Genomic DNA, 27,449 nt, shown 5'->3' with positions numbered 1-27,449 from the left:
GCATTCAGCTCACTGTCAGTGGTTTGCATGCATGATCAAGCATGAAGTCAAGCCAAATGCATGGATGGAACTAAGAATGCATGTAACAGTAAGCTATGGCAGTGCAATCACATATAAAACACCTAGAACTAGCCATGCATGCAAAATCTAAGCATTTCTGAAGCTCCAAGCAGTGATCTCATAGGAGTTCCTACAAAGACAGCCATGTATGCTCAGGACTTGGGTTCAAAATCAAAGAACCAGAGTTGAATCATGGCTAGAGGGTTGTTCTAAGGTCGGAGGGGTTACCTTAGGGCCGTGAGAGATCTAGCCAAGCTCCAAGGTTCCAATCTCTCCCTTCTCCTTCTCCTTCTTCTTCTCCTTCTTCTTATTCTTCTTCTTCTTCTTCTCTTCTCTTATTTTCCTTCTCTCCATGGTTTTGAATAGTAGGAATGTCTTAAAATGGGCTGGGTCCGTATTTATAATTTCTATAAAACTAAGGCCTGTTTGGCAAGGCAGCCCCTTAGTGAAAAATGCATTTTAAAGGTAATTTTGGCCTAGTTTAGCGACCAAGGTGGGGCCCAAATGGATTCCAAGAGGGAGGTTTGGTTCCTAAAATTCCCAAGTACCTATTGGAGGTGTTTGAAGGTAGTAGGTGCAGCTCCCACAATCCTAGAATGGAAAAATGCAGGTTTTGGCATCACTAGATGATTCACTGGAGCTTTGGGCCAATCGTCCAGTGCATCGTCCAAAGAATACAACATTGTTGTATTTTGTCTGTGACTTCTTCAGAGGATTATCTTTCCACATGGCACTCCCCGGTGCATACAAGGAACATATATTTAAGGGCATAACCTTCCAAATGCTCAGGAGAGAGAATTACCTGTGCTCGGTGTTGTACTGCAGGTAATGGACTGAGCAACTGCATGGTGTTGCTACCCATCTTCTCATAGGCATGGTGGATGTCATCAGTGGAGGCTCCTTATTGTTTACAACCACTGGGATGATACACCATAGGTCATTGATGTGGGTGGTTGTTGATCCCTGCTCTTTAAGCAAAATCTAAGTCAGACTGGGGTAGGTTTGGCATTTCTCCCCACCTAACAGAAATTTTGTCCTCAAAACTGACATACCTTATGGCTCAAAAAGCTGAGGATATTTAGTATGCATTTCCTCCTCACGCTCCCATGAAGCTTCCTCTGGTTGGCAGTTTCCCCATCGAACCTTTACGAATGCAACTGTGCGGTTACGGAGGTTATTTTTCTTTTTGTCTAATATCTCCATCGACTGTTCCTCATAGGTCGTGCCACCATCCAGCTGCTCTGGTTCGGCTGAGAGTACATATGTTGGGTTGTTGATGTACTTCCTTAGCATCAACACGTGGAATACATCGTGGACACCTTCTAAAGATGGCAGTAGGGCTAATCGATACGCTACTGGTCCAATCCTCTTTAGGATTTCATAAGGGCTGATGTATCTCGGGCTGAGTTTACCCTTCTTGTTGAAACGCAGTAGTCCCTTTGCTGGAGAAACTCGAAGAAACACTTTCTCACCAACTCCAAATTTAATGTCCTTCCTTTGATTGTCGGCGTAGCTCTTTTGTCTGGACTGGGCCACTTTGATCTTTTCCTTGATCACATTTACTTTTTCACAAGTTGCTTATATCATCTTAGGACCTAGATACTTCCGTTCCCCGACTTCGTCCTAGTATAACAGTGTTTGGCATTTTCAGTCATACAGGGCTTCATATGGTGCCATGCCAATGATGGAGTGCTGTTATTGTAGGCAAATTCCACCAAGGGGATGTGGGCGTCCCAACTGTCCCTCATGTCTAATATGCAGGCTCTGAGCATATCCTCTAGAGTCTGAATGGTCCTTTCGGATTGTACGTCTGTCTAGGGGTGGAAAGCTGTGCAAAGATTCAGTTGGAAACCCAAGGCTTGTTGTAAGCTTTTCCAAAATCTTGATGTGAATCGGGGGTCCTGATCAAATACGATGCTAACAGGCATGCCATGAAGGCAAACCACATTCTCAATATAGAGCTGAGCAAGCTTTTCCATGGAGTAAGTTGTCTTGATGGGAACAAAGTGGGCTGTCTTGGTTAGTCCATCGACTATTACCAAGAATGCATTCATTCCCTTTCTTATGTTGGGAAGATTTGTCACAAAGTCCAAGGTAATCCTTTCCCACTTCCACTCTAGAATTGGAAGTGGTTGTAGCAGTCCATAAGGTCTGTGCCTCTCTACTTTTATCTGCTGATAGGTGAGACATTCCAGCACGTACAAGGCTACGGTCTATTTCATTCTCATCCACCAATAATATCTCTTCAAATCCTTATACATTTTTGTGCTGCCCGGGTGTATTGAGTAGGGTGAGTTGTGCGTTTCCTTGAGAATCCGGTCTTGTACATCATAATCATCTGGCACGCACAGCCTATCCCTGAATCTCAGTGCCCCATCGTTGGCTATCAAGAAATCGAGGTCTTTACGAACCCCTTGCTTTATCTCCCAGATGATCTTTGCTAGCTCGGGGTCGCTGGGCTGCTTCTCAATTATTTCTTCTCAGATCGACGACTGTATGTCCATAGCTACCAACTTTATAGCTGTCCCCTCGATCATGAGTTTCAAATCGAACTTCTGAGCTTCTTCTATTAACTGTTCACTAATGACCAATGAAGCGAGGGATGCGGTTTGGGATTTTCTACTTAGTGCATCCGCGACTACGTTGGCCTTGCCAGGGTGGTATTGAATATCACTATCATAGTCCTTTACTAATTCTAACCACAGCCTTTGTCTCATGTTTAATTCCTTCTGGGTGAAGAAATACTTCAGGTTCTTTTGGTCGCTAAAGATTTTGCTCTTCTCACCATAAAAGTAGTGCCGCCAAATTTTTAAAGCAAAAACTACCGCAGCCAGCTCTAAGTCGTTAGTAGGGTAGTTCTTCTTGTGTTCCTTCAACTGCCTTGAGGCATAGGTGACCACCTTTCCTTTCTACATTAGTACGCCGCCCAAAACTGTTCGGGATGCGTTCAAGTACACAACTATGCCACCGGTGCCATTTGGAATGGTTAGCACTAGTGCCATCACCAATCGATTTCTTAGTTCTTGGAAACTTTTCTTGTAGGTGTCAGTCCATTTAAACTTCGCACCCTTTTTGGTTAGCTTTGTCATGGGTACCGAGATGCGTGAGAAATTTTTGATTAATCGACGGTAATACCCAGCTAATCCTAGGAAGCTACGGATCTCTGTGGCATTCTTTGGAGTCTCCCACTCGAGAACCGCCTTTACCTTGTTTGGTTCTACTTTGATACCTTCCTTGGTGGTGATATGTCCCAAGAATCCAATCTGGTGAAGCCAAAATTCACATTCGTTGAATTTGGCGAACAGCTGGTGCTCCCTTAATCGGTACAACACGAACCTAAGGTGTTGAGCATGTTTCTCTTCACTTTTGGAGTAGAACAGGATATCATCGATAAACACGATGACATACTTGTCTAGTACGCCGTGGAATACCTTGTTCATCATGTCCATAAACATAGCTGGGGTATTGGTTAATCCGAACGACAGCATAAAAAATTTATAGTGTCCGTATCGGGTTCTAAACGCCGTCTTATGAATGTCGCTACCCTTGATCTTCAACTGATGGTGTCCAGACCTAAGATCAATCTTAGAGAAAACCCTTGCACCTTGCAATTGATCGAATAGGTCGTTAATGTGTGGCAATGGATATTGGTTCTTGATTGTGAGTTTATTCAGCTCCTGACAGTCGATGCACATTCGCATGCTTCCCTCCTTCTTCTTCACGAACAACACAGGTGCTCCCCAAGGAGACACGCTTGGTCGAATAAGTCCTTTCTTCAGTAAATCTTGCAACTAAATCTATAACTCTTTTAGCTCCACAGGCACCATTCTGTAGGGTGCCTTGGATATAGGTGCTATACCAGGAACCAAGTCAATCGCAAATTCTGTTTCTTGATCAGGTGGTAACTGAGTCAGATCCTCCGAAAAAACATTAGGAAACTCCTTAACAACATCGAGTTCCTCTAAAGGCCTGATCTTTGCCTCGGTGTCCATTATCGTGGCCAAATAGCCCTAACATCCTTCGTCCAACAACTTTCATGCTTGGAGAGCGGATAAGGTTATCCTCCTGGGCTTCCTTGTCGATTCACTTTGATAGGTGAAAATCGGGCCATCCTTCATCTTAAACAAAATCTTCTTCTCTGCACATATGGCGTTTGCCCCATAAGTGGACAACCTATCCATGCCTAGTATTACATCAAAATAAATCATATCAAACTTGATCAGGCGGGCTGTCAGGTTCTTTTCATAAATTTCCACTAAACAGGAGTCGTATACTTCTTTCAAACTAGCAACGCATCCAGTCGGAGTGCTAACTACCAAATCATGCCCTATGTCCTTCTGTTGGATGGTCATCCTATCCGCAAAGGCAATATATATGAAAGAGTGGGATGCGCCCGAGTCAAACAACACTCGTGCGGGAGTGGATGACATGATCAAGGTACTTAGGGTTTGTATAAAGATAGTGATGCAATCAAATTTCCTGCACCCATTGGTTTGTTTCCTACAATTTAGTAGTGTTATGAGCACATACATATCATTACTTCTGGGTTCACCTTCACTTCTTCACTAGTTAGTGCGAACACCTTTCCTCGCATCCGGTTGTCTAGAGGTTGAAAGGGTCGAGCGGCAGACTGGATCGACGGGTAAGAGTTGTATCCGCGGCTCGCACATTTTCTAGCTAGGTGCCCAACTTTGTGGCATACAAAGCATTTATTGGATAGTATAGAGGGAGAAGAGGCCTGGCTCCCTTGGCTCATCACTGGTTGAGGTGGCAGGGTAGCAGTTGTTACTTGGCTAGCAGTAGGTTGAGCATACTAAGTAGTTCAATTGTAAGCAAGACGGAAAGGTTGGGGAGTTTGGCTCATTTCTTACCGTCAATATTGTAACGAATTAGGGCTCGAGCTAGTCCCCCGAAATGCCTTGTTTGGCCACCCAAAATTCTGATAGTTACTTGGCCTTTTGCCCAATCCAGGCGACGCAGTGGTCTTCTCCTTTAGTCTATCCTCTAGGGTCTTTGCCTTATCAACCATCTGTGCATAGTCTCGAATGTCTAGTACTGATAGATTGGATCCAATCTCTGGCCTGAGTCCTTTCTCAAACTTCTTCGTCTTGCTAGCTTCCCCCTTCAAGTGCTTCAGTGCGAAATGGAACAAATCTTCAAATTGCTACTGGTAATCTAGCACAGTTTTTTATCCTTGTACGAGGGCAGAGAATTCAGCTTCCTCTTGTCTCTGAATCTCTCGGGGAAATAATTCTTGAAGAATACTTCCTTAAACTGATCTCAAGTAGGGTTGGGATGAACTGCTTCCAAGTTAGGTCTCGTTGCCTTCCACCATGCTTCCGCCTCATTTTGCAATTGATAATCGACGCATATTAATTTCTGGGCATTGGTACATTCGAGTACGGCGAATGCTTTCTCTAAGGCGCTAATCCACCTTTTCGATTGTATTGCCTCAGAATTAAGCTTGGAGAACGCAAGCGGCTGGAGTTTCTTGAATCACTCCATCACTTTAGCTCTAGAGCTTTCTGCCACGTGTTGAGGCACAGGTGGTGGAAATTATGGGGGCTGATTAGGTGGTAGTGGTGCCGCTTGCAGTTGCATTATAGTCACAAATTGAGTAGTCATCTGGCCCAATAACTCTTGTTGTTGCTGCATAGTGTGCATCATGGTTGCTATGACTATATTTACTTCACCAGCAGCCATGCTCGGAGGGGGTACAATTGCAGCAGCTGGGGCAGCTACTGGCATCGGATTTGGGATAACTCGGGGTACTCTTGGCGAAGTAACCGATACTTCAAAATTCTGAGCTTCGGCTCTATCTGGTAGCTCAACTTCCAGAATGAATTAAGGGCCTCTTCCACGACGACCACCCCGGTTTGATCTTGTGTAAACCATGTTTGATTGCTGAAAGGAATTTCGCCAATGAATAACTCTTATTCTTATCTTTACTAGTGAAAGTTCTAATTTGATCTATGTTACACAGGATAGCATTCTTCCTAAGTTGCAGTTTGATCACATTTCCATATAATAAGGAGAGTTTTATGTAAACAAATAAAAATATCACATAGGACAATAGAATTAATTTCTATAATAGTTAAGCATCTTTTGGTTTATACCTGTGTTTAGCAAGCAAGGCGTTCCGATCTTCTCCCTGTGATAAAAGCCTGTAGGTCCAGGTACACTAGGTCACTCCTAACCTCATCTGCTAGTGCAAGATAAATACAACGGTCCTCCTCCCTGCTGGTGTCAAGAAGTGCTAAGTATACTACCAGGTACTTCTTTGCTTGGGTTCTAAACCTCTGGATTCAAGCTAGCCTCTTTCTTAGTCGGCTACTGTAGTGCATGTCACCGGGGTTTGTTGGGCTCGAAACACAACCAACCCTGCCATGGAGACATTTTGAACATTAGGTTCCTATGGTTCCCTATCTTGGATGGATGTACTTAAGGCTGAATGCACTCAGGTAATACAGTCAAGAATCTTAAATGAGGTAACTCAAGAGTATAGGCAAAACATCAATTAAAAAAAAAATAATACATCAACCGGTCACAAGCACATTAGAACTTAAAGGATGATGCTAATTAAAATTCTCTCTTCTATATATATATATATATATATATATATATATTTCCCTATCTATCTATATTCGGATTTCTACATTTCAATATCCACACACAAGTTCTTACATCCAAATTTATGCATACTTTATTTACATATATGCACATATGCACGCCACGGGTTTCGCTTTACAAAAATTTTTTTTTTTTTTTTTTGTTTTCTTTCTTTCTTGTAGTGCATATATGTCTTATATTTTATATAGGCATTATATATATATTTTTTTTTTTTTGAATTTACCCCTAATGTCATCATGACCAACTACATGGTTTTAAAATGTCCAAAATACCCATATAGACCATGTGAATTCAAACAAAAAATCAGAAGTTTCATTCCTACTGTCATCCATTCTTTGGACGTTTGACTGGATGATTGGGTCAAAAGTCCAGTGCCATCATCCAGAGAATCAAGGACTATTTAAAACATAGTTCGAGACCTATTGTCTTCATTTCTTTCTCCCTTCTTGAGAGCTTTGGACTTCCCACATTGTGCCCTAAGGGTTTTGTAAGTTATCTTCCACCATTCCAAGGCATCACATCGACATTCCTTCATGTCTACACATGCACTAGGTAAGTTTGGTAGATTTCTCTCTTTCTTTTCCTATTTTTTTTTGTATAAATCCTAACTTCCCTCTTGGCTGTATTGCAACCATGTCTACAAGCAAAACACAAAGCACAGCAAGGAAGGCAGCAGCCTCCAAGTGCCCACGGTCTGATCCTTTGCCACCATCATCATCAGTCGTGCCATCACCCACATCTGGGGGAGATTCTTCATCCGAAGAACCTGATTTTGACCGATTCTGGTTTGCTCGATTTGAGTATGAGCAAGTATCGAAGAAGTTCCAAGACAAAAGCATTATGAATGGAAGGGTGGTGCAAGTAGAGGACTTCCAACAATTTAGGCTTTTTGAGAGATTTAATGCTTTGGGTTGGGTACCTATGCTATCTCCTAGCCTTCCTTGCTACCCAAACTTGGTTCGACATTTCTATTGCAATCTTGGTCCAATGGGTGGAATGCAGGGTTTTGGGCTTCAGAGTAGGGTGAAAGGAGTGGATATGACCTTTACCCCAACTATCTTGGCCGAGATCTTACAGATACATAACAGGGGTATTAGATGTTTCTATAGGCCCAAGATAGATATCTCAGATCAGTTTTCCTTGGAGACTAGGTCTCAGGTGTTCAAAGCTCTTACTGGTTCAGAGAGAGTTCCGAAGTCTGAGGGGAGCTTCAGGCCTACTGCCAGGATCTTGAGTAGGTGTATCTTCTGCAACATCTACCCCAAGGGGGGTAACAGAGTTAGTATTTCCATGCTCTGTGCCTACATCACATATTGCCTGTTGAGGGTTGGGAAAGGGGTCTCGAGATCAACCTACCCTACTTACTTATGCAGGTCATGCTTTACCATGCCTAGAACCCAGTTGAGGGGAATTTGCCTTATGGGAGGTTCCTTACTCAAGTCTTCATGCACTTTGGAGTTTCCCTTCTCGGAGAGTTTGAGGGAGGTGATTGGCTGTAACCCATTAGTAAGACTTCCGTGAAGAAAATGAGGTTGTTGGGTGAGCCAGAGAGTCCTTCTGAGGAGGTTGATAAAGAGATGGAGGAATTTGAGGATGAGGATGTAGGTGCTAAAGGTGTAAGGGGAGTAGGTGAGACCGGGAAGATGCATGGGAGAGAGGATGATAACGTCGATCTAGGCAAGTAGTTTGGACTTCCCGTGCATGGTCTTGCAGAGGCTTCTGGTTCGCAAGTACCTTCTCCAGTATCCGAGACTTATGGTTGGGAGGATATGATGACACAATTTAGAGGCATCCATACTCAGCTTGCCCAAATGTCATCGAGGATGGACCATGGTTTTACTTCTCTGGAGGGGAGAGTGGGATCCATTGAGCAGCGACTGGACTTCTAGGACTCCCATTATTAGGTCAACTCGTGACAGTTTCAGCCTCCATAGAGTGATGATCCGGCTCAGTAGTAGCTTACTGGTCTTGATGTCTCTAGCTTTTTGAAGCCTATGTGTTATTTTTCAGTTATGTTTTATGCATTTCCTATTATCAGCTGTACTTTTTTTTTCTAAGTTACAATTGGGTGTAGTACTTACTGGTTCTGATGTCTCTAGCTTAGCTTACTGGTCCTGATGTCTCTAGCTTTTTGAAGCCTATGTTTTTTTTTCCAGTTATGTTTTTTTTTTCTATAAATCTTATTTTCTTTTTCACTATGTCAGTCCCTATGATGTGTTATTCACGAGTACTCTTATGTTTGCTAGATTTTCTATATGTTTACTTTCTATTAAAAGTTGTCCTATCTCCACTGTTTGTGAATGTAGAAAGAGCTTCTCGCTCTGATACCAAGCTCTGTGACACCCCAAATCGCCCCTGGGAGGATTAGGTAGGTGACCCGAATTGCACGGTAGCAATCCCCCAAACCCCAAGGATCCAGAAGCTGTTAATACCATTCACAAACACACACACCCATAATGATGGATAGAACATAATTACAGAGTGCAGCGGAAACTAATATTTACATAAACATTCAAGTTTAAAGTACAAGCCATACAATCATCGCTTCTTAACACCACCATCCAGATAGTCACCACACCTCCAACTAATAGCTCACAAAATAACAAATGGGCAGACCACTGAAGCCCCACTCAAGCTATACAAAAAGGGAAAAAGTTAGTAGAGAAGTATCTACATTAAAAAGAATTCCCTAAGGTTAAAAGTTAGTAAACTGCCCACCCTTCCATCTTCAACCGTCACCGAGATCACTCATACTAGAGGGATAGCCTCCATCCAGGTCCACACCCACACAGTCAAAATCAAAACTACCTTCCTGCTTGTGATAAGCCTCCCAACCAACATCATGTCCACCTGTAAGATCATCTATTGAAAAAGTGATATACAAGAATGTGAGCTCCACCAAGCCCGTGAATGAAATATAACCATGTATGCACATGCAAGCACAATCAAATGAGTCCTACATGAAATGAGGTTCTTTTTATCATTAAGCCCCCTAGCATCACAACTAAGGCAGCTAGAAGTGCCACTACAATGCCCAATGCATGTATCCCTGGTGCGAGCGTCTAACCCCTTCCCGCGATACACCCATTGAGTTTTTGGAGAGGACTAGTCAGATCCAGCATGCTCTCCATGGTCAGCCCGAACAACCCTCTGGGATTAGTCTGTGAAATCACCCTTCACCATTTCGGTATAACATTTTTCTTTCTCTGGCATTCAGCCAAGTAATCACCTTTTCGGTGTAACATAATTCTTTTCCTTTTTCTCTTTGTTATAGGCACTCCCACAGACATCCAACACCTTAACCTCTGTTGGCAAGGGTTCGTAGCACAGGTGATGATGCTCTAGCCCAATACATTCTATATGGATAGTATGAGTCGGGTGGTGTCAACTGCATCCCATTCTTCGGGCTACCACAGGCCTTATTTCCAAGCCGGCTATGCATCAAATCTAGCAGTTTCACAAGTATATCATTATCATTAAATTCCAATATTCAATAGATACAAATCAGAAACAAATAAGAATATAAAGTAATTTAATAATTAAAATAGTAAATATTGCTATTGTTGTTGTCATGACTCATCAGTCACGTTACACCTACACCCATGGTGTAATTCCACTCACCTTGTGTCAATCCTACTAGTCCTTCAGTTGGCTCTGTCCTAGTCGGTGTCTGACACAGCACCTTGTGTTCAGGGTTATAACCTAAGTTGACCAGATGATTATAACATATTAAATATTGTCTAAAAATGGTCTTAGAGTTCCAGGTTTGGTTTAGGTTTGCTCAAACATTATTCAGCAAAAATGGAAATAGAAGCATGGTTCTGTTCCAGGTCTGGCTTGGCTTATAGTGCGGGTTTTGATCTCCATTTTGGGTCCACTGGCACACCCAAGACATGGTTACAACAAGGATGGTTGGGGTATGATTTCATGGTAATTTTTATGCCCCCAACGCAGTCCAAGGCCTACGGGTGCAGATCAAACAGGCTGGAATCAAATCAGACATCAAGCAGCATTGGATGATTCACTGGACATTTGGACCAAATGTCCAGTGCATGCTCTAGTGCCTGTAAAACACATGTTTCTTGCTTAAATCTTCATTTCAGCAATAGATTTCCTCCCTAATTTGATTTGGGATGAGTTCTGGGGGTAGCATAGCCTAGGATTAAGCTTATGCAATGGTCTTAGGGATTTCCAAATTGGGTTTACCAATAGGTTGTTGGATTGGGTTCTGACATCAAGTAATTCAAGACAGGAAGGCTAAGATTGAACATGTAGACATTCAAACCTTATCTACACACATAATAGCAAGCATGCATGTGCATTTTAGCTACAATCTGAGGCCCTAGAATACAAATCTGCTCATGCATGCAAGGATCTCTCCATTCAGCTCACTGTCAGTGGTTTGCATGCATGATCAGGCATGAAGTCAAGCCAAATGCATGGCTGGAACTAAGAATGCATGTAACAATAAGCTATGGCAGTGCAATCACATATAAAACCTCTAGAACTAGCCATGCATGCAAGATCTAAGCATTTCTAAAGCTCCAGGCAGTGATCTCATATGAGTTCCTATAGAGACAGCCATGTATGCTCAGGACTTAGGTTCAAAATCAAAGAACCAAAGTTGAATCATGATTAGAGGGTTGTTCTAAGGTTGGAGGGGTTACCTTAGGGTTGTGGAAGATCTGGCCAAGCTCCAAGGTTCCAAGCTCTCCGTTCTCCTTCTCCTTCTTCTTTTTCTTCTTCGTCTTCTTCTTCTTCTTCTTCTTCTTCCTCTTCTTCTTCTTCTCTTTCTTCTCTTTCTCTCTTATTTTCCTTCTCTCCACGGTTTTGAACACTAGGAATGTCTTAAAATGGGCTGGGTCCCTATTTATAATTTCATTAAAACTAAGGCCTGTTTGGCAAGGCAGCCCCTTAGTGAAAAATACATTTTTAAGGTAATTTTGGCCTAGTTTAGGTACCTAGGTGGGGCCCATATGGATTCCAAGAGGGGGGAGTTTGGTTTCTAAAATTCCCAAGTACCTATTGGAGGTGTTTGAAGGTAGTAGGTGCAGCTCCCACAATCCTGGAATGGAAAAAAACAGGTTTTGGCATCACTGGACGATTCACTAGAGCTTTGGGTCAATCGTCCAGTGAATACAACACTGCTGTATTTTATCTGTGACTTCTTCAGAGGATTATCTTTCCACATGGCACTTTCCCAACACTCCACCACACATATAAGGACCATATATTCAAGGGCATAACCCTCCAAATACTTAGGAAAGAGAATTACCAGTGCTTTATGTTGTACTGCAGGTAATGGACTGAGTAGCTGCATGGTGTTGCTACCCATCTTCTCATAGGCATGGTGGATGTCATCAGTAGGGGCTCCCTGTTGATTGTAACCACTGGGGTGATACACCATAGGTCATTGGTGTGGGTGGCTACTGATTCCTGCTCTTTAAGCAAAATCTAAGTTAGATTGGGGCAGGTTTGACACAAAGAGAACAAAAAACACTGGAGAGAGGGAGAATTTGGTTTCTTAGATGATCTGGTCTTAGGGTTACATGCTTTCTATTTAAAGTCAAAACCCTAAGACCCCTACCCCTATTTAGACTCCCACTGGGAATTGATCAAAGAAGGGGGGGGGATGAGACCCAGCCACTTAAATAGCTGGTTCTCTCCACGCGCAACGGCTCGGGTCCGGCTTATCCCTTTTATGAGGCTTGGACCGGGCCTAACCCATGTTCGATTTGCATCATCAAATCAGAGATCTATCTATCAGAACTCTGGCCGACTTGCTCATCAAGGGATATGCTCCATGAAGCCTATAAATACCATATCTAGGGCGTGAGATAATGGACTTGAACTAATCTTCAGTTTCCCATTACTGGTTCTATCAATCATATTAAGAGTCCCCCAGAGATCAACTCCGGCCCCTTACTCTATGTGTTACAGGTCACGTGGATCATGTAAGGGTATTATGGTAATATCTCTTTATATGTTCTAATATAATCCTACTTGTGTTATGGCTCAGGCTGTGAGGGGCAATCTAGTAATTAGCCCATCGAACCTAAACCCTAGTTTCTCTATAATTACTAGTTGGAGGCAGCAGCCTGGGTATTCCAAACTTGATACATAAGGTGTAATGCTTTAAGCAAACAGAGCTTAAACCCATTACCTTCAACAATCTTAAAGCATTAGTTTCTCTCTTCGATCATAAGATTATTGTTTTTGAATTTTTGGATTCACGACTCTAGCTTTTGTGGTGATCGACTTTTGGTGTTTTGTTCTAGCCTGATCATGCATTACCCACTTTGAAGCCTGCAGAATTTTTTGATCTAGCATCACAATTCTGGTTTGTGTTATCAACTTTTGGTTTTTGCGTTCTACCTTTTTGTTTGATAAAAAAAGTAAGTGGAAACTTTGTCTTAGAAACTTTGATTTGATTGTTTGATTTGACTAAACAAACAAAGAAAGGGACAAAAGAGATTCTGTACCAATTCCTTTGTTTTGATTGAAAGTTTTAATCAAACATTGTTTTGTTCGATTGAAAAAAGAAAAAAAGAAAAGAAGAAGGCCAAAAGACGTTGGCAGAAAGCTTTCTAAAACCTTCTGTTTTTGAAAAAAAAAAAAAGAAGAAGAAAACAAAAAGGAAAAAGCCTTTTGTCATTCTTTTGTCAAAGCCTGTTGGCGCCTGCACCTGTCCCAGCGCCAGCACCAGAACCATCACCAGCGATCAACGACCAGCTCTAGTGCCGAACACCTTTCGAGTTCCCATCTGCTGTGTTTGATCCGCCATATCCTCTGCCTCTCCTCTCACCAGGTGTGATTGTTCTGTTTTATATTTTTTATTTAAAAAAAAATATATAGCAATCTTGAGATGGAGAAACAAGCTGTTCCAATTGAGATGGTCAAATTGGAAAGCTTTAGTGGCTCTGAGTTCAGCTCTTGAAAAAGGATAACTCAGTTTGGACTGAAGTACCTCAATATTTTCTACACTGTGATAAATAAATTTTATGATTGCACGGACCTAACTGAAGCCCAATGGATAAGTGATGAGGACTTTTGTAAAGACTACCTATTTAACTGCCTGTCAGATAGGCTGGCAGAGACCTATAGTAGATATACTACTACAAAAGAGATTTGGGAAAACCTAGAAACCCAATTCAAGAAAGAGGAGGAATTATCAAAGATCCACTTGGTTGATAAGTTCATGGATTTCAAGTTTTAAGAAGATAAAGAATTAACTCCTCAAGTAACAGACTTTAAGAACTTGAGAACAAAATTGAACCAAGAGAATATCCCTGTTATTGATGCATTAATAGTGGGTCCCATTATTTTCAAGTAACCCTCTACCTAGCATTCCTTTAAAACTGAGATATATAGGAAGAAAGCACAAGTTGGACTGAATGATCTCAAATGGTTCATCAGAATCGAAGATGAGAACAGAGCCAGGAACAACTTGGAGATGGTGAAACAACAACAGGTAACAGACATCTATCAATTTAGTTTCACAACCCAAGAAAAATCCTAAGAAATTCAAGCCACTTAAGAAAGAATCCCAACAGTTGGAGGCCAAAAAGACTAACTTTAAAAAGAAAAGCAAGTGCCACAACTGTGGAAAGTGGGGTCACTATACATCTGAGTGTAGGGGTCTTAAGAAAGGGAACACTGACACGCCAAAGAAGGAAGTTCACATGATGGTGGATAAGACTGAGCCTACTAACTTTGTTGCCATGGTTGGCAAAGGTAAGGGGTTAGCTAGTATATCTTCAGATTGGTGGTTAGACTCTGGAGCGACTTGTCATATTTGCAATAACAAGAACTTACAAACTGATGTTGTTCAAGTTGCAGAGACTGTCACTGTTGCAAATGGAGACATCGTGGAAGTGGCTCAGCAAGGGACAGCGAACTTGGTACTATGATCAAGTAAATTACTTACTTTGAAAAATGTTAAAGTCTTTCATGGTTTTGAAAAAAACTTGATTCAATTTGATTTTTGCTTGATGCTGGTATGTCTATTACTTTTAATAGTGGTAGAATAACACTGTCTGGTAACTCTTTTTATTTTAGACGTGCTTACAATTTGAATGGTATATTTAGGTTGAGTTTAGCTAATGAGAGAATAAATTAGGTTAACCATATTTCACTTAATCCCAAAGTACTACACTGTAGGTTAGGACATGTGAACTATAGAAAAATGCTCAAACTAGTCAAAACTCATAATTTACCATTAAACACTTCAATTAGATTTAACAGATGTACAGTGTGTGTTCAAACCAAAATAATTAGAAAACCTTTCAGACTAATTTCTAGGAGCACTCAACTTCTTGAACTTATACATTCTGACATTTGTGACTTTAAAAGCTACACAACTAGAGGAGGTCGAAAGTATTTGATAACATTTATAGACAATTTTCTAGATATTGTCATTTATACCTATTAAAATCTAAAGAGGAAGCATTTGAAAATTTAAAATTTTCAAGAATAGGATAGAAAATCAGTTAAACTTAAAAATTTAAAGATTTAGAAGTGATAGGGGAGAAGAATACAAATTGACAGAGTTCAAAGAATTCTGTGCCTCTACGGGCATAATCCTTAAAACTACTGCTCCTTACTTACCTCAATCAAATAGCATAGCTGAAAGAAAGAACAGGACGTTAACAGAAATTTTAAACTCCATGTTATTGACAGCTGGCATGCCCTCTTGCTACTGGGGAGAAGCAATGTTGACTGCAAATCACATTTTAAATAGACTACCACATTCAAAACTACCTTCTACACTTTATGAACTATGGCATAACCATCCTTATAGATATGACACTCTTAAGATTCGGGGTTGTATAGCTTATGATAGGATACAAGACCCTAGGAGACCTAAGGAGGAAACTAGAATAAACACTTGTGTGTATATAGGTTGTGCAAAAGACAGTGCTGCAGGTCGATTTTTTGATTTATCAATCAATGTGGTGATAGAATCTAGGGATGCTATATTCTTTGAAGATAAATTCCTCAGAGATAAAGGCATGACCTTGCCTGGTCTGACAGAAATGGTTACAGAATCACCCATGGATACTGAACCAATTGTTTCTGACACTCAACCCATAATGGTTACTGAATCAGAGTCTAAGAGTATCTACTAGAGATAGAGTACCTAAAGATTTTAGTGAGGATTTTGTAACCTACCATCTAGAGGCCGATCCATCCACCTATAAGGAAGCAATGAGATCTAGGGACTCACTGATATGGAAAGAAGCCATTGATGAGGAAATGAGCTCTTTACTGCAGAATGAGACTTGGCACCTTGTTGATCTGCCTAAAGGGGCTAAGCCAATAGGATGTAAGTGGGTGCTGAAGAAGAAACTTAATTCGAACGGGTCTATAGCTAGGTATAAAGCACGGTTAGTAACTAAGGGCTATACCCAAGTGCGTGGGATAGATTATTTTGACATCTACTCCCCGGTCTGCTATTTGACAACGATAAGGATTCTTCTTGCCATAGCATCTATTGAGCACTATGTTGTGCATCAAATGGATATAAAAACGACTTTCCTAAGTGGAGATCTAACAGAAGAAATCTACATGAACCAACTTGAAGGGTTTGTCATGAAAGGTTCTGAAAAGAGAGTGTGTAAATTAAACAAATCTCTCTATGGTCTTAAAAAAACACCTAAATTATGGCATGAGAAGTTTGACAAGACAGTAAAGAGCTTTGGTTTTTGAACCAGCAACTTGGATAAGTGCCTTTATTTTTTGTCTGAGTCAAACAAGGTCATGATTATTTGCTTGTATATAGACGACATGTTGATTCTAGGTTCTAATCTCTCTGTAGTGAGTGACATTAAAGAAACCTTGTCCAAAGAATTCGATATAAAAGATCTTGGTGTGGTAGACACCATTCTTGGTATGAGAGTAAGCTTCAGTGAGCAAGAGATCACCTTTAGTTAGTCTCATTACATTGAGAAGCTACTTTCTAGTTGGGGTTACAGTGATTGTAAACCAACTAAGACGTCCTATAACTATAACAAACGGTTGAAACCTAACACACGTGACACCGTGAATCAGTTATAATGTTTTACACTGATTGGTAGTCTCATGTATGCAGTGAGTTGCACTAGGCTAGACATAGCCTTTACAGTAGGCATGCTGAGTCGTTTCACTAGTAATCCTGGAAAAGAGCATTGGGATGCCCTGACGAAGCTGATGAGATACCTTAAGGGTACTCTAGGTTATGCTCTCTGTTATATTGGCCATCCTCCAACTTTGGAAGGATATTCTGATGCATCTTGGTACTCAGATTTGGGAGACAACAGATCCACCAGTGGTTATGTATTTACACTAGGAGGATCAACTGTAGCATGGAAGTCCAAGAGACAGACTGGTATTGCTCTGTCATCTATGGAATCGAAACTTTATGCTCTAGCTTCTACGGGAGATGCAGAGTGGATAAAGGATCTGATCATTGATATTCCATTGAGGAGTTTAAAGTTAAACTCTATATCTATATTCTGTGATAATCAAGCAACAAAGACGATAGTGAATAACTCACTCTTTAATGGAAAAAGGAGACACATCAAGCTGAAACAGGCCATGCTGAATTATCGAACGGAATAAGGGATCATCACTTTGATTGATGTGAGATCAAAGGATAATATGGCAGATGCCCTTACAAAGGGATTAAACACAGATCGAACATTCAAAACTACGGGGGAGATGGGGTTAAACACCATTTAGTCAGCTCTTAACCTAGCCCAGTATTATTTTGAATTATTTGAATCTCATCTAGCCTTGGAAAGCATTCGGGATAAAAATATGTTTCAGATAACTTAGATAGGTTACTAAGTATAGGGGTTTATGAAACCATTCCAAATTTGATGGTGTAGCAAATTTTTATGTGAAGTTTCCTTACTTCGTTATTCCACAATGGAATATGAAAAATATCTTATATGTTTCAATGATATTGTGCTAGTCTTTATATTCCAAATTTGATGACATGTCTTTCATAGTATGATGTACCATTTCAGATTTGATGATACAACATAAATCTATGACTGATATGACGAACACAGTATTCCAAATGAAAACATGATATGGTCCTTGTGATAGAGACTATATAGGATCGAGTTCTTATAAGAAAACTTGATGATGATGCTTATTGGTTTTTGATCTACCTTCAGCCATATATGGAATGTACTAAGTTCTTATTATTGAACTAGATACTATTGATCTTATGAAATTTATATTTGACAAATGACAGAGAATGGCGAAGATGGAGGAGAACGGCTAAATCTGGATCTCAATGAGGATGACTTACTTGATGAGTAAAGTCACATGGATTGCAAGGACTTATCCATTTTTCTATTTCTTTTGGTTTAGCCACTTACATATGGAACTTCGGATTTGTTGTTGGGTTTAGTTTTGACCTAAAACCCTAGTTTTATTTCTTGAAATTTACTTACTTGATTTATTGGATTATTGATTTTCAACTTATTCAATTTATTTTGATTCAATTACTGATTGAACAATGGTTTCTATTCATGTGTGGTGGATATATGTAGAACATAGGAGGAGATTGTTGTTGGTTTGAGACCAATGGCGCAACGAAAATGGTTCAAAGAACATCGCTTTTGCATTCATATTCGAAAAACCACGGTGAACAAAAAATAACACAGAAAAAGTTTGGTTACCTAAGAGCCTCAATCGAAGCTCCTCCTCCAGATAATAGTTCTTCCACACTGAAGCAAGAAGTGGATTGACTTGATCAACACTTTGTCGCCGTCAATTGTCCGTAAAACAAAGTAGAGCACCAATCACCAATTTCTTGGGTTTCACAAAACCCTTGCACACACTCACACCTCACAAGAGAAGAGGAGAAAAAGAGAAGGCTTGGGAGAGAGAGAGAGAGAGAAGCTCCAAAAACGTGGAGCTCTCCTTCTCCTCCGCTTTTTAAAATTTGTGATCCCTTTTGGGATCCTAGCTTGGCAAAGTTCACTTTCTAAAATTGAAACTTTCCAAGTTGCCTTTCTCAAGCATGGTTTCCAAAACCCAAAGTGTTTTTAAGTTGGTGAAATTCTCCAGTTTCTAATTTTGTGTAATACCCTTGCTTCCATAATGGGAAGAGGTAGAATCTATAAGGGATTGCTATCTCTTTAATTATGGCCAACCATATAATCTAATTATATTTTATTTATTGTCATAAACAAAAAGATAATTAATCAATTTAATATTTCCAAATATTGTCATGCACAATTAAACTCTTTAATTTGCATATAAGACCTTCCACTAATCCAATATTACATAATGAACTATAGGGCATGTAATTAAATACTGCCAACCCCCAACTCATTGTACAAGTCAATTTCAGAGATTTTGTGATCGTTATAGGATGCTCGAAAAATATTTTAAACAAATATTTTTCATATTACAAAATAATTTTGTAAATAATTTACAAAAATGACACTAGTACCAGAAATCTGTCCAATCCATCACAACCTTTCTCTCTCCTTTATATTCCCAAATTAACGACAGTGGATTCCATATTGGGCATCTCTTTCATTAACAATGCATGATCACGTGTCCAGTGTACAGATATATAGTCCATAGGATGTCAACCATTGGCTTACCAAAACAAGTGATCCAGCACTGCAATGAATATGATCTCTCAGGTCAAAGGTCAACCGATGGGTATGAATCTCGTTCTCAAACAACTGGCAGTAGCACATGCGAGATTCTTACCAAATTCTTTTCTATACACACACACACAATGTGTACCCACATTTATGGACCGAAAACTCATTCCTGGTAACATACAATGGAACGACTATATGAACTAGATGTCTGGTCCTGTCCCTAGTCGAGAACCGTTTTGGGTGGAAACCCATGGAACAACTTACAAGCCCAATAAAATATATGTCATGCGTAAAAAAAAATAAAGACTTTATTAATTAAATTGGGTTTGATGGACACATATCCAACAATCTCCCACTTATACATCAAAGCCAATCTCCCATATGCCTTACACCCATAGAATCTACATGTTTTAAAAACACAACTGGTGCTAAGCCTTTGGTCATGGGATCCGACACATTGTCTGCTGAGTCAACCTTCATGACAGCTACATCACCCTGTTGGATGATCTCCCTGATCAGGTGATACTTCCACTGCACATGCTTGTTTCTCTGATGAGCCCTAGGCTCCTTTATTTGAGCTATTAGCCCTTTGTTGTGACAATACAATGGAATTGGATCTTTGACAAGCTCGGGTACAAGACTAAGATCGCTCAAGAATTTCTTCAACCAAACTGCTTCTTTGGTTGCATCACTGGCTACAATGTAGTCAGCCTTAGTGGTAGAATCGGCTATAGACTTTTGTTTTGCACTCCTCCATATAACACCTCCACCACCCATTATGAAAATCATCCCCGACGTGGAGTTTCTATCATCTTTATCGGTCTGAAAATCAAAATCTGTATACCCCATGAGTGACAATTGTTCAGACCCATAAACCAAGAAATGATCCTTAGTATTTCTTAAATACTTGAGGATATTCTTGATAGCATTCCAATGCTCACGTCTAGGATTAGACTAATACCGACGTACAATCCCTATAGAATAGCAAATATCTTGCCTTGTACACAACATGAGACTTCCCACTATCGAAGCATAGGGAATTCTTTTCATCTTCTCAATGTCCTTTTGAGATTGAGGGCACTGGGATTTGGAGAGGCTTACTCCATGCCTGAAAGGAACGTTTCCTTTCTTGGAGTTCTCCATATTAAATCTGGCCAAGACTTTGTCTATATATATGGATTGTGATAAGCCCAACATCCTTCTCTTGCGATTTCTCACAAGCTTAATCCCAAGAATGTAACTGGCTTCGCCTAAGTCTTTCATTGAGAACGTGGAGGATAACTACTTCTTCACAAATGAAAGCATACCTACATCATTTCCTATGAGTAGTATGTCATCCACATACAATAATAGGAAACAAACCGCACTCCCATTGAGTCTCTTCTAAACACAAGGTTCATCTATGTTCTATTCAAAGCCAAACATTTTGACTGTTTGGTCAAAACGGATGTTCCAACTTCTAGAAGCCTGCTTGAGATCATAAATGGATCTCTGCAATTTGCACACTTTATTCTCATCAACACTTAAAGAGAACCCTTCTGACTGATGCATGTAGATTTCTTCCTCGAGAAATCCATTCAAAAATGCAGTTTGTACATCCATCTACCAGATTTCATAATCAAAGTGTGTTGTGATGGCTAATAAAATCTTAATTGATTTCATCATTGCTACTGGAGAAAATGTTTCATCATAATCCACACCCTCTTGTTGGGTGTATCCTTTATCTACCAGTCTTGCCTTGAATCTTTCAACGTTCCCATCAACGCCTCTCTTCCTCTTGAAGATCCACTTGCATCCAATGGGCTTGACACCTTGTGGTAGATCAACTAGAGTCCAGACATTGTTTGAGTGCATTGAATCGATTTCATTGCGCATAGCTTCTAACCACTTATTTGCATCTACATCCTTAAGTGCCTCAGAATAAGTATACGAATCATCATCCATCTTAGTGGAGACCATGTAGAACTCTTCCACAGTCTTTTCTTCTTCTGTAAGAAGAGTGAAGCGTTCGGGTGGCCTAATGGTCCTCCCACTATGTCGAGGCTCTTGAGTGCTAATTACTGTAGGGTTTAAGTCAACTGGGTCATCTACTGGGATTATCAAATCTGGTTCAAAAGACAATTCTTCTATAACCACTGGTTTAGTTCTTTTAGAGATTAGTGGGGTCATAGAAATAGTAACCTATCATGCCCTTGGGGTAACCCAAGAAAAAACATCTAGAAGTGTGCGGTCCAACATATCTGTCTGTTGCTTGCGAACTTGTGCAGGACAACCCCAAACCTTAAAATGATTTAGGCTAGGCTTGCACCGATACCATAATTTAAATGGGGTTTTACGTACAGATTTGGTTGGTACCCTATTCAAAATATAAATCGTAGTCTCTAGAGCATACCCCCAAAAATATAAAGGTAGCTCACTAAAAGTGAGCATGGTCCTGACCATGTCCAACAAGGTCCTATTGCGCCTTTTTGACACACCATTTTGTTATGGTGTACCAGGGTTTGTCAATTGTGAGATATCCTTTGAACTCATCTGATAAATACTCTTCTCCTCGATCTGATCGAAGGGACTTGATGCGCTTGTCTAACTATCTTTCGACTTTTGCTTGAAATTCCTTGAACTTTTTAAAAGCTTCAAACTTTTACGCATCAAGTAGATATAACCATACCTAGAGTAGTCATCAGTAAAAGTCATAAAGTATTCAAAACCATATCTCACTTGAATATTCATGGGTCCACACACATTAGTATGTATAAGTTCTAATAGACCACTGGCTCTCTTGCCTTTATTGCTAAAGGGTTTTTTGGTCATTTTACCTTGAAGACACGATTCATAAGTTGTGTAAGGTTTGACTTTGAGACTTTCTAATGGTCCATCCTTAACCAACCTGTTAATCCTATCTAAGTTAATATGACCTAACCTGAGATGCCATAGGTATGTAGAACTCACTGGAGCTCTCTTACATTTCAAATCAACATTTGAAACTTCATTCGTTTTAATAGGGGAATCTAAAAATTCAAACCATTTTGTATATATCCAGAAACTATGAATTTATTGTTCAAACGGATTGTAAGAGAAACATTATAACCATCTTTAACAACTTTAGAGACAGAAATAATGTTCCTCTTAAAAGAAGGAACGTGATAACAATCCTTTAACAAAATAGTACTAGAATCAAATTCTAAACTAAAATCTCCAACAGCCATCGCCATGGCTTCAGCTCTAGTGCCCATCCTTAGACACACTTCATTCCTGTCAAGTCTTCTTGTCACTTTGAACCCCTACAACATATTGTAGACATGGACAGTGGATCCAGTATCCACCAACCAAGAGTTAGATTGCTCAAAAGACAAGTTTGATTCATAAACGACAAGAGTGGTAAAATTACCTTCTTTAGGGGTTTCATCCGATTTCTTCTTAGTAGCTAGGTAAGCATGGCAGTTCCTTTTCCAATGACCATCATTTACACAAAAGAAGCATTTCCCCTTGGGTTCTGGAGTTTTCTTGTGTATCTTTCCACCCTTAACCTTAAGGGTCTTACCCTTGTTGGCGTTGATCTTCTTTCCTTTATTTATGGAATTAGAACCTTTGATGTCAAACCTGCCACTAATTGGCTGGGAATTTTGAATGAATGATAGGAACCCCTAGCATGGCATCCAAACACACTATGGAGTATCACCCCAGTGGTTGAATTTAATGGAGAACCCCCGAGGATATCCTCCTACATACCTATCAGAAGATGGATTGCAAACCCTTGCAGATATACAGACCATTGCATAATGTACAGCCTGGACTCCAGGTAATCTCTCTCCTCCATATAAATGTGGGGCCCACACCTGAAATGGGGTGCATTTTACCCTGGGTGAGGTGTAGGTGTAAGGCCTAAGCCCTAGGCCAAACCCCTGTGCAAGCCCCATTGAGAAACAGCTTTGCTGTATTCTCTGGGTGATGCACTGGGAGATGCACACATCACCTAGTGAATCGTTCAGAGTGGGAAAAAGTGATATTTTAATCAACAGATGTGTGGCCGGGCCACTACATAGAGTTTAAACTGGAAGTACTACTTCCAAAACACATAAGCAGACAAAAAAAAAAATTGTACATAAGCTAAGATATTAAAAAAAAAAAAAAAAAGAGACAAAGGTCAAAACTACATCAGATAAGTCAGACTGAACATGAAGATGCTCGAGCTGGAATGCTACTTTGGTGGAGGAAAGTCACTCGGTGGAGGATGAGTCTATCGTGAGTCAAGGCGATAATATGTATCCCAGAAGTCCAAGCGTCGCTCTACTAATCCCACTCTACTATCCAGGGACGAGAAGCCCCGATCCATCCTAGTAGACATGTCGGTGAGCTGGGTGTGGAGGCCTTGGAACTGCGACATCATGTCAGACCACCCATAGGACTCTGGCACCTGTGAACTGGTGGCACCGGTCGCCTCATATGTGGGCAAGTCAGTGAACTGTGCTCCAATCCCCTCTAAGTCGCCCTGCTCCTCTAGGTCAACTCCCTGCTCCATCTGATCTCCCTCCTTTGGATCACTCTCTGGCTCCCCTGGCACCTTCATCTTTAGGATCGAGGTCTTACTGATGGGTCTAGACCTGTCCCTATCCATATACTCACCATCTAGGGGAACATCAAAGTGTCTAAACACCAAGGTTAGGAACTTCCCATATGGTAGGTTCCCATCAGAAGGATTCTAGGCATGGTACAACATGGCCTGTAGCAGTAGATATGGGAGGTTGATCACTGGACCCCCCCTTGCCCGCTCCCAGAAGACAGTAGGTGATGTAGGCTCTTAACATATAAATACTCCCCCTATTCCCACCCTTCGGGTAGATTTTATATGAAATACATCTACTGATGATCCTCGCAGTTATAGTCAGCCTCAAACTTAGGAACCCTCTCCGAACCAATCAAGGCCTTGAAAACCCTCCTCCTGGTCTCCAAGGAAAACATATCTGAGATATCCACCCTGGGCTTGTAGTAACATCTCTTGCCTGAGTCAAGCAGCCCAAGGATCTCTGCCAAGGTGGCAGTGGTGTGTCTAATGTCCACACCCTTTACTCTACTCTCCAACCTGAACTCCTGTGCCCCAGATGGCACTAGATTACAGTAAAAGTATTGAACCAAGTTTGGGTAACATGGCTCGGTGGGCGACAACATGGATGCCCAGCCTAGGGTGTTAAACCTAGAATACAAACTGTATTGGTGGAAGTCATCCACCTTCACCAATCTCCTGTTCACTATGCTTTTGGAGCTGAACTTGATCCAGTCATTGGAGTGCTCATACCTAGAAAATAAGAACTGGTCGAAAACTGGCTCCTCGAAGAAATAATCCTCTCCCGGTGAGGTAGGTGGCACAGAAGAGGACGAGGAATGCTCGGAATTGGACCGCAGCCTCTTGCATGCTACGGATTTCCTCGCCGTACTATGTCTAGTGGACATGGTGCTAAAAAAACGAAGGAATAAAAGAAGTTAGGGAAAGAAAAAGTTTTAAAATCCAAGCCAAAGGAAGGAAAAATGTGGACAACAACCTAAAACAAGAGAAAAACCTAAGGAAACTTACCCTAGATCATGTAGGATCGCGGGGGACCTGTGACAATGGGTGGACTTGGTGTGGAAGAGGTCACACTAGGCCTTGGAGCTTTGCCCTAGGTGTTTGGAAGGCTGTGGAGAACAAATGGAGTGAAAAGGACTTGTCTTGGACTGTTATAAACTGAGCCTCGATTCTCTGGGTGATAGCACTGGGCGATGTGTCCAATGCCCAGAGACAACGCCTAGAGAATGGAATTTTACTATTTTTGTATAGAAACTTATGAACTGGTGAGTTCCACCTAAAATGGCATAATAGACCTAGAAACACAAACTTAACAAATATTTGGATATAAAAAAAAATTATTATATATTAAAATTTTAAATTAAATAATGACACACTTTGGATAAACAAGACAATGCTTGTGGGCTGTCAAAGTGAAATAAAAGGCATAGAGGTTTTAGGATTTTCTTTCCTTATTTAGATGATTGAGGACAAATAAATATGCTTATACCTATAAATAAGTAGAGTGTACTTAAATATTAAATATTAAGTGTCTATTGTCACATGTGTATGAACCATGATTGAGTGATGATGTGCAAACTCGAACATAGGTATGTAGGTATGTTGTATTATGTATTTATGGGATTTTAGGGAGCGTAGATCTCACCATACCTACAACCTAGTTCAACTAGGAACAGGAACCTATTAGGCTGGTGAGTCGAAATTGAACTCCGTAGGTACTAAGATACCTTGAGCCAACCCATTTATTTCTCCTGCTCGTGTTTACTTAATTCCCTATAGTGTTGTACTTAATTCTTCTAATTAAGTAACCATAATGGCCTGATATTTAGTACTTTTCCCTGACAGGACCCTGCTGTGTTGTTCGGGCTTGGAGATCCCAGCAACATGTGATACATTAGGCACCTAAGGAGGAGACTGATTCGGATACAAGAGATATTGCCCCGTGCCAAGAACCGATTGGTTTTCTTCTTGGGACTTGCAGCTACTAGTGGATCGGAGGATCGAGTTATTTACCTATCCTTAGTTGACGAGGTTAGGAGTGACATAGAACACCTACACGTGTTAAAATTTATGATTGGGAAGAGGCTGGAACTACTTGCCTGTTAGACATAGGTACATAATTAAGAAGATTATTATTTAAAAATTTAAAATTCAAGATAATATCATGCATAACATGACATAAAACAAATAAAAAATAAAAACAGAATAAATAAGCAAATAAAACATACCTTGCTGGGATGACTACATGATTTCACTTGGATTGTGGAATAGGAATGTACATGTGTTAACTAGGATCTATTTGTTGACCGCGGTAAGAAGAGTTGGATTATTGAATGAGTTGCTCTTTCCAGAAAAGCAGCCATGGTCAACACAAGAACTACCCGAGGTGGTCGTTGAGGAAGACACCCTCGAATTATTCCAGAGGTTGAGCTGCCAAATGGAACCAAAGCTTAAAATTCTGAAGCATCGGCTACTTCGCCGAGGGGACCAATGGCTGCTCAAGCCACTGCCACAGCACCTCAATCGGGTATAGTAGCCGGTGAGGTGAATGCCTTCATGACCACCATGATGCGGACCATGCAGCAATAACAAGAACTGCTGGGCCAAATGTCTACACAATTTGTGGCCATGATGCATGAGCGTGCAGTGCCACCTCCACCACCCAATCGACCCGTACTTTTCCCATCACCTGTGCCTCAACACTTAGCGGAAAACTCTACCACCAAGGTAATGGAGAGATTCAAGAAACTCCAACCACCTGTGTTTTCCAAGTTGAATTTTGAGGCAATGCAGCCAGAATGGTGGATTAGCGCCTTAGAGAAGGCATTTGATGTGCTCGAGTGTACGGATGCACAAAAGCTGATATGTGCGGGATATCAGCTACAGAATGAGGCTGAAGCCTGGTGGAAGGCTACCAAGCCAAATCTTGAAGCTACCCATCCGAACCCCACATGGGTGCAATACAAAGAGGTTTTCTTCAAGAACTACTTCCCTGAGAACTTTAGGGACAGAAAGGAAGCTGAATTCTCTGCACTTATGCACGGAACCAAGTCAGTGCTAGACTATCAGCAACGATTTAAAGATCTGTTCCACTTCGCTTCGGAGCACCTGAAAGGGGAAGTCAGTAAGATGAAGAAGTTTGAGAAGGGACTTAAACCTAAGATCGGGTCTGTTTTGTCAATTATGGATGTTCGGGATTATGCTCAGATGGTCGACAAGGCGAAGACTATGGAGGATAGATTGAAGGAGAAAGAAAAAGAGTAGGCTACGACGTCGCCCGGGTTGGGTAAAAGGCGAAGTAATTTCTAGACCTTTGGTTGGCCAAACAAGGTTTACCGACAAGTTCAAGCCCCAATCCGACTCTGTACCATAAGCCAAATGTGGGTCAGAACCCTTTTTGCCCCACTTTTAACCGACCTGCTCAATCGGCAAAGAGTCAAGCGACAACAGTAGCTTTGCCAGCCTGACTAACCACAAGCCAAGTGAGCCAAGCCTCAACACCAGCTGTTCCGCCCTATAAGTGTTACATGTGCAACAAAGAAGGGCACATGGCCAAAGAATGCGGGCACCGTGGATACAACAAT

General features: G+C 40.9%; 1 protein-coding gene across 1 annotated transcript; it reads right to left on the bottom strand.

Moving 5' to 3' along the window:
• Positions 1-1,113: 1,113 nt before the first annotated feature.
• On the bottom strand, positions 1,114-4,052 carry LOC122655235. Its single transcript, XM_043849447.1, has 2 exons — positions 3,920-4,052; positions 1,114-1,622 (listed from the first exon to the last, which is right to left on the bottom strand). Exons 1-2 carry the CDS (start codon positions 4,050-4,052, stop codon positions 1,114-1,116), a joined length of 642 nt encoding a protein of 213 aa, XP_043705382.1.
• Between the last annotated feature and the right edge of the window lie 23,397 nt (positions 4,053-27,449).

Source organism: Telopea speciosissima, chromosome 3, assembly GCF_018873765.1.
Source record: "Telopea speciosissima isolate NSW1024214 ecotype Mountain lineage chromosome 3, Tspe_v1, whole genome shotgun sequence".
Taxonomy (NCBI): domain Eukaryota; kingdom Viridiplantae; phylum Streptophyta; class Magnoliopsida; order Proteales; family Proteaceae; genus Telopea; species Telopea speciosissima.
The sequence above is the reverse complement of the archived record's forward strand: the minus strand, read 5'-3'. Positions and strand labels throughout refer to the sequence as shown.

Bases quoted from the DNA above. Each gene is read 5' to 3' on its own strand.
- LOC122655235 (XM_043849447.1), bottom strand. From the start codon at position 4,052: ATGGACACCGAGGCAAAGATCAGGCCTTTAGAGGAACTCGATGTTGTT. The intron at 1,623-3,919 runs GTATAGCACCTA...CTTGTGAAAAAG, and splicing joins TGCGATTGACTTGGTTCCTG to TAAATGTGATCAAGGAAAAG.